This window comes from Hordeum vulgare, chromosome 7H, assembly GCF_904849725.1.
Source record: "Hordeum vulgare subsp. vulgare chromosome 7H, MorexV3_pseudomolecules_assembly, whole genome shotgun sequence".
In the NCBI taxonomy this organism is placed as follows: domain Eukaryota; kingdom Viridiplantae; phylum Streptophyta; class Magnoliopsida; order Poales; family Poaceae; genus Hordeum; species Hordeum vulgare.
This window is the reverse complement of record NC_058524.1, coordinates 11,524,036-11,532,024: the sequence shown is the minus strand read 5'-3', so window position 1 is coordinate 11,532,024 and position 7,989 is coordinate 11,524,036. Positions and strand designations below refer to the sequence as shown.

Genomic DNA, 7,989 nt, shown 5'->3' with positions numbered 1-7,989 from the left:
TTTGGTTTGGTGAGAATAGGGATTTGGTAGCTGAATTGGGGAATAAGTGAGCCCCGCTGATTTGAGATTTGTTTCTGCCACGCGTCAAGCGCCTGACTTGGTCCAGCCATCGGGCGTGGGCGACCCAGGTCGTATAGGATTTCCGTCCAGCATTCCCTATCATCCTCGTGTTCCACGAGAAAAGAAATGATAGCAACCACATGCTATATATATACCCCCTATATAATTAGCACAAGTGCACGAGCACAACACAGCACTGAAGTCTGATATATATATAGAGAGAGAGAGTTAGACGATCATAGCAGCTCAGACCGAGAAGATGGCCGTCCCCAGCGACGCTGAGCTGCTCCAAGCGCAGGCCGACCTGTGGCGCCACACCCTGTGCTACCTCACGCCCATGGCGCTCCGGTGCGCGGTCGAGCTAGGCATCCCCACGGCCATCCACCGCCTCGGCGGCGCCGCATCGCCCTCTGACCTGATCGCCGCGCTGTCCCTGCCCCCGTCCAAGCTGTCGTTCCTCGGCCGCCTACTGTCTCAGCTGGCCACGGCGGGCGTCTTCGACTCCACCGACGACATGGGCACGGCGACGTACCGCCTGAAACCGATATCATACCTGCTGGTGGACGGCGTCCACATAGAGGGCGACGCCTGCCAGACGGCCATCGTGCGTGCGGCCTCCTCCCGGTACTACGTGGAGGCGGCATTGGGGCTGTCGGAGTGGTTCAAGAAGGACTTTGAGGGCCCGGTGCCCTCGCCGTTCGAGGACTTGCACGGCGCGACCATCTTCGACGACAGCATGGCACTCCTGGACCCGGAGATGGATAAGCTGGTCCATGAGGCCAAGGCTTCCCATAACCATATGGGGATCGGTCTTGTGCTCCGGCAGTGCCGTGAGCTGTTCCAAGAGCTCGAGTCTCTGACCGACTTGTGCGGTGGTGACGGGACGACGGCGAGGGCCATCGTCAGGGCCTATCCTCACATCAAGTGCACCGTGATGGACCTGCCAAAGGTCATTGATAAAGCTCCGGCAGAAGGAGTGATTAAGTATGTTGCTGGTGACATCTTCCACGCCGTCCCACCTGCTCAAGCTGTGTTGCTCAAGGTACTTATAAATGTGCCCCATTCCAGCATTTTCCATTGAAAGCAAAAAAATTACTGGGTTCTAATCAAGCTCAGTGGAGAACGTTAGAAATCAAAAATAATAATTCTGAAACTTTGCAAGATCAAAGATGATCGGTGTTTGCAAGTTTTCATGTCAAAAAAAAAAAAAAATTGAGGAGCTCTACACAGGAAATACTTTTTAGTACTTCAAATTTTAAGCTATTTTAGCACTGAAATCTAAAACTTGTTTGTACACCTTTCTCTACATGATATTTTGACATGAAAACTTGTAAGAACCTACAAAGTTTGACCATTTTATATGTTTCAAGGTTTCAGATATTTTGAACCTTTTTTTTTATTTTTTTCATTTTACTGTTCATAAAGGGTGTCTAGGCATCCGGGTGCTGTTACATCTTTCTCTTAACCTTATATAAGTTTATCCATGCATGGTAGTCTGTTCTGCACTTGTGGAGTGACGAGGATTGCATCAAGATCTTGGCACAATGCAAGAAGGCCATTCCTCCCCGAGGCGCAGGAGGAAAAGTCATCGTGATAGATATTGTGCTTAGCTCGGCTTCGGGGCTAATGCTGGAAACCCATCACCTGGTTGATATGTTGAAGCTGGTGATGACGAGAGGCCGCCAGCGTGATGAAAAGGACTGGAGCGACATCTTCATGAAAGCAGGTTTCAGCGAATATAAGGTTTTCAAGAAAGTTGGAGCTCGAACTGTCATTGAGGTCTACCCCTAAGGTTGTCCTCCCAAATACTCTAATATATGTTGTCGACTGTTGTGTGATCCAGGGATATATAAATAATTGAGCGCCTTAAAATTTTCCGAATGGAGGTCTCGCAGATCATAAAATAGCAAGACTGTTATGTTTTGTTACCTTATGATACCCTGCCGAACTTTCTTTTGGAAAAATATGCACTGTTAGTCTGTTACTGAGGTGTACCCGTAAGGTTGTGCTTCTAAATACTGTAATATATGTTGTGGATTTTTGTGTCCTCCAAGGATATATAAATAACTGAGTGCCTTATAATTTTCCGAAGGGAGGGTCTCGCAGATCATAAAATAGTAAGATTGTTATGTTTTGTTACCTTATGATACCCTGCCCAACTTTCTTTCGGAAAAGTATGCACTCACAGTGCTTATCATACAGTACCATGTACAATAAGATTAGAAATTATACTTTTTTGTCGCAACCTTGACTTACTGATTATATATAGAGATATAACTACCAAGCAGCTAGTTTGGTAAGCTATCAACAAAAACTTGCAATCAAACAAAAAATATATAGAGATATAACTAGTGTGAGTTAAACCTGTAGGGCTTAAATTGTAGCCATGTAATTGCGATTCATAATGTCGTGGTATGAGTTTACTTTGGCTGCCGGAAATTGGCCATGATCTCAAGTGATTAATCATGGACAGAACTTGTATATTTGCATTCTCTCTCATTTTATTTTTGTTGACTTTCTATGGAGTTCATATTGGGAAAATAGCCTTTTCTATGGAACTGACAACGGCAAAACAACCTTCATAAGCTGCGTAAAATATCATTGCATCACATCTTATATTCAAATAAAAGAAGCATCTAATTACTCACAAACCATACACCATTACATCACACCCGAGTTTCTAAATCTAACTACGAAAAGCCCCCAAGACACTTATGTTGTTGTAGTGAAAAGAACTTTTGGCCAAGGGGTGTCCTTAATAGCGTGGCCGAGAATATGATCACGGGGGTGTGTATGATGGCGGTTGTCGTACACCAACAAAGTTGACATGATGATGTACCAGTCGAATGCATCTTCCTATTTTCGGAGTTCGCTGGGAATTTTTATAACCTCTTCATAGGATGGAGGGGACTGAATATACCTGAAAGGGTAAAATAATTGGATTTGGGGCACATCCCCTTATTTTTGTCCTACTTTTCTGGCTATATCCTCCTTTTCTAGAATTTTTGTGGTGTTACATGCATTTTAGTGTTTTTCTTCTATTTTTGGAGGATAGGTCTGACTTTCAGACGGATTTTTCACAAATATTCAGGTTGTCTGTAACCTCTGAAAGATATAGAGATCACAAAATATTCAGGTTGTCACGCCCCTGAGGGCTTTTTTCAAATTTATGCAGAACCTGGGGACGCTGCTATTTGAACTGTTTGTTTGCATTGTGATTCGAACATTTCAGTGGATAAGGTTTCGATCGACCAAGGGTTCCCAAAAAATGAGGGTTCCCAACAGTTTCACTGAATACTAAATTGTAAAGCAAGAAAGGACATTGAAGAATGCTACCGTAGTGGTGGTGGAATTTGGAGGAGAATACAGCCAGAGAGGAGGATGGCAGGCTCCTCGATGAGTTGACAGCCAAAGGCACAGAGGGAGGGAGCTATGTAGTGGCAGGACGGTTAGCTAGCGAGCTGCTTCGACGGCGGGTAGAACGTGTCAATGGTCGTTTTATGTCATCCCCTCCACACACTCGTGCAAAATTGGAGAATTTTTGTTAAAAAAGATCACCCGCCGAGTGGAATTGACAGAAAAGACCATCTCTGGACCAAATTGCCAAAAAAGACCAACTGGGCCGTGGAAGCAGGTACGCCAGCCGACCCGTGGCACATGCCGCCAGGGGAGCCGATAGTAGGACCTGCTGTCACTGGTTCTGGCGGCAACCCGGGCTTATCAGGTTTTTACGTCCGCGGGCCGGCTAAAACGGAACGGGCTGGGAGTGACAGGCTGCTACTGCTACTGCGCGTACCATGACAGGTCAGATGAACCCTGTCGCCATTGCCCGAGGCGGCAGCCTGCTGCATATTTACATTTCGTGAGAGATGAATGAATGACACGGACAAGCATGTGACCATAAATCATCCTCCAAATGTCAAGTACATGAACACCACCCACTCATTTGCTATTACCGGATGAATCCATCACCATCTCACACACTTACATATCAACAACAGCAGCAATGGCTGTTGCCATGGCGGGAAGGCCCAATTGTTGAAATTAACAGTGGGCTTTAGACCCATAAGACAAATTCAGAAATCTCCAATGGCCCATGTAGGTGATGGCATGACAAGGTGGTGATGGAAATTTTAGTCCCACCCCGTTAGTGGAGAAGAAGTTAGACCCCTTTATAAGGGTCTCTCTTCTACATGCTATTGGAGAGTGAGAAGAAAAGATGCCCTCACGCACTCCTCCTCCACCGCGCGCAATGCTGCTGCTACGGCCAAGTGGCCGATCGGAGGGTATAACCTATTTATCCCACTCCTGTTCGTTTCAATCCTAACTTTTCTTGCCACCGACTCCTGTGGCGGTAGGTGCCATGTGTCGGCTGTCGCCACGACGCAACTGGTGTTTTTTGGCAATTTGATCGAGATGTGATCCTTTCTGCCAATTCCACTCGGCAGGTGATCTTTTTAAACAAAAAAATCAAAATTGGGATGCTCTGGTCTGGCGGCCGGAGAAAACACGATGCGAGGATGACATGTTCTTTAGGTGTTTACTTGTGTAAGGCCTATGACATGGAGGAAGTTTGAAGTAAATTCATGGCCGGCGTAGGTGCCCTCGTCGGTTATCATTGCATTGCTATTAGGAGAAGTGAGAATAGCTCTTAAACCCGTGAAACCCCTCGATGGCGAGGGTCGATGTAGTGGTGCACATCACGAGGAGGATTGAGATCCATAGGATGATAGTGATGGTGGCGGCGGTGGCAGGGGGCACACCTGATCGCGTTGGCTAGCCCCTCTATCACAACAATGGATCCCCTCCCCCTCTCTCATAGAGACCAATCAATCAGTCTCCCTCTCTCTCTAGGTGGTTAGCTAATTGGGCCGGGAAGCAGACCGATCGGGGCGAGGTTAGATAAATTCGACGGCAGAAAGACCCAAGCAATCACTGTCAGCTAAACCCCTACTCACTCGTGATCAAAACGAAGGTGGAATCGGCGCAGGAAGAAGATGAACTACTGATAAACTCGAGAGGTTTTGTGCAGTGTCCAAAGTTACTGCTTTTCTGGTGCTTTTCTTCCTCTTATTATGCAGGAATAACAAACTTGCCGTGGCTATAGCCACGATCCCGACTAAGTCGTGCCATCCCACGACTTGGATCGAGCCCACGGCTCTCCTAAGGACTCGCGATGCAGGCGTACAAATCGCGCCAACATCTGACAGAAAACGACTCTGACGAAACTGAACTTTTCGACACCTAAAACCCTGACGAGCTAACAACTGAAACTGAAACTTATTCCCAACAAATCTCCCCCTAAGTTTTAGTCCTCGGTGATGTTGGTGATGCCGATCCTTCCTCGTAGTTCCTGGAACTGAATTCTTCCAAGAGACTTGGTGAGAATGTCGGCGAGTTGATTGGTGGTGCCGATGTGCTCGACGACGATCTTGCCTTCCTCGACGCACCTCCTGGTGTAGTGGAAGCGCGTATCAATGTGTTTGTTGCGCTCATGGAACACTGGGTTCTTGATCAATTGGATAGCACTCTGGTTGTCGATGTAGATCTTCACCGTCTCCTCCTCCTTGCTCAGCAGCTCCCCTAGGAGGCGCCGGAGCCATGCTGCCTGGCACACCGTAGCGGAGGCGGGCATATACTCGGCCTCGCACGACGACAGGGCTACTGCCTGCTGCTTCGCAGACTGCCAGGTCACCGGGCAGCCGTTGATGAGGAAGAGACTGCCCGTCGTGCTCTTGCGATCATCTAGATCACCAACGTGATCTGAGTCGCTGTACCCTACGAGCTCGAGCTGCTTGTTACTGCTATGGATCACGTACCCGTAGTTCTTGGTGTCGGCGATGTAGCGGAGGAGGTATTTAACATCACTCAAGTGCTCCGTCGTGGGCTTCTCCATGAACCGACTCACATACCCCACAGCGAAGGCGATGTCCGGCCTGCTGTGCACCAGGTAGCGGAGACTTCCGACGATGGAGCGGTAGAGCGTCACGTCCACCGGCGGGTTTGAGCTTGTCTTGCTAAGCTTCATGCGCGGCTCCATGGGCACCTGTGCTGTAGCGCAGTCCGCCATGCCTGCCCGCTCCAGTAGCTTGGCGGCATATGCAGATTGGCAGAGCATGATCTTTCCGTTCTGCTGGGTCACCTCGATGCCGAGGTAGTACGACAGGAGGCCCAGGTCGCTCATCTTGAACCTGTCCATCATCTCCTGCTTGAATTTGGCGATCTCCAGTATGCTGACGCCGGTGACGATCAAGTCGTCGACGTATACTCCCAGCAACAGACGCGAGCCTTCTCCTCCGCGAGCGTACACAGCATGTTCATAGGGGCATCAGGTAAACCCTAGTGAACGAAGAGTGTGATCGAGCTTGGAGTTCCATGCCCGTGGTGCCTGACGAAGGCCGTACAACGCTTTCTTCAGGCGCAACACTTTTCCCTCCATGCCGCTGACGACGAAGCCGGGGGGCTGGGAGACGTACACCACCTACGTCAAGTCGCCGTTCAGGAACGCGCTCTTCACGTCAAGGTGGTGCACCTCCCAGCTGTGGTGAGCTGCTACGGCGAGGAGGACGCGTACGGAATCCAGACGCGCCACTGGAGCGAAGACCTCGTCGAAGTCGATGCTGGCGCGCTGTGCGTACCCCTTAGCGACGAGCCTTGCCTTGTGCCGCACCACTTCTCCCGCCGGGTTCTTCTTCAGCTTGTAGACCCACTTGAGCCCGATGGGACGTTGGCCGGCGGGGAGATCGCAGAGTTCCCACGTGTTGTTCTCCTTGATCGCGGCCATCTCCTCGGCCATTGCCGCCAGCCACCCTGCCTCGGACTGGGCCTCTGCAAGTGTTGCAGGTTCCTCCCCTTCTGCAAGGAAGAGATCTTGCTCGAGCTCTTCTTCTATGTTAGCCAGGGTCCTATACCTTCGCATAGGAGAGTCCCGTTCCTCTGCAGTGGGTGTGTTATCGGCTCCTGGCGTGGCGAACTCCACCCCTGCACGCGGTGGCACAGGCGGTGTAGCGACGGGAGGAGTTGCAGGTGTCTCTGTTGGCGAGGGCGTAGCAGGTGGCGCCTCCACGTCGTCCTCGTCGTCTGCCTCCGCTGGAGCGCTCGGTGGCGGGGCTTGTGCGCCCTCACGCGCGCCCTCCGAGCCGCGTAGGGCCGCAGTCGGTGGAGTGTAGGCGATGTCGAAGTCGCCGTTCTGCGTCTCTATGTCGGCGCCCTCCCAGTTCCATGACGCCGCTTCATCGAAGATAGCATCCCTGGTGACGTGCACGCGCTGGGCTCGTAGCCAAGCAACACCATCTTCTTGCTTCGATCCTCAAGTTTCTTGAGATGTGGCGCGCGCGTGAGAAGGAGGACACTCCCTCTGGGAGTGGCGGCGGAGGCGGAAACCGCCGCGACAAGGGACGCGGCCACGACGGCGCGCGTGACAAACCGCGGGGCGGCACAGGGACTGCCCGCGATGACAAGTGCCCCTACTGCGGCAAACTAGGGCACTGGGCCCGGGAGTGTTGCAAGAAGAAGCGCGAAGAAGCCCACCTCGTGAAGGAGGGGGGCGAGGAGGAGCCCGCGGCATACCTTGCGGCACAACTGAACCTCGTCCTCACCGTCGACGCGCGGGAGCAGGACGGTGAGCGGGTGTTCCTGAACGAGGAGCAGGCGATCGTGCGGCTCGGGGAAGACCAGGAACCTGTCGACGTTCCCTGGTACCTCGACAGCGGCGCATCGAACCACATGACCGGCAGCCGCGCCGCTTTCGCTGATCTGGACACCAAGATCGTCGGCACCGTGCGCTTTGGCGACAACTCCATCGTCGACATCAAGGGGCATGGCACGGTGGTGATCTCGGTGAGCGGCGACGAGCATCGTGCCCTCACTGATGTCTACTTCATCCCCAAACTCAAGACGAGCATCGTGAGCCTAGGGCAGCTTGATGAA

At 51.3% G+C, this 7,989-nt stretch overlaps 1 protein-coding gene across 1 annotated transcript; it reads left to right on the top strand.

The window, feature by feature from the left end:
• Positions 1 to 237: 237 nt before the first annotated feature.
• On the top strand, positions 238 to 2,149 carry LOC123412318 (flavonoid O-methyltransferase-like protein Os11g0303600). Its single transcript, XM_045105274.1, has 2 exons — positions 238 to 1,102; positions 1,555 to 2,149. The coding sequence occupies exons 1-2, from the start codon at positions 320 to 322 to the stop codon at positions 1,849 to 1,851; spliced, it is 1,080 nt and encodes a 359-aa protein (XP_044961209.1). The 5' UTR covers positions 238 to 319; the 3' UTR covers positions 1,852 to 2,149.
• Positions 2,150 to 7,989: the final 5,840 nt, after the last annotated feature.

What these genes read in the sequence shown, in the direction of transcription:
- LOC123412318 (XM_045105274.1), top strand. Translation starts at nt 320, where the DNA reads ATGGCCGTCCCCAGCGACGCTGAGCTGCTCCAAGCGCAGGCCGACCTG. An exon ending in CTCAAGCTGTGTTGCTCAAG is followed by an intron (nt 1,103 to 1,554) that starts GTACTTATAAAT and finishes CATGCATGGTAG; the next exon opens with TCTGTTCTGCACTTGTGGAG.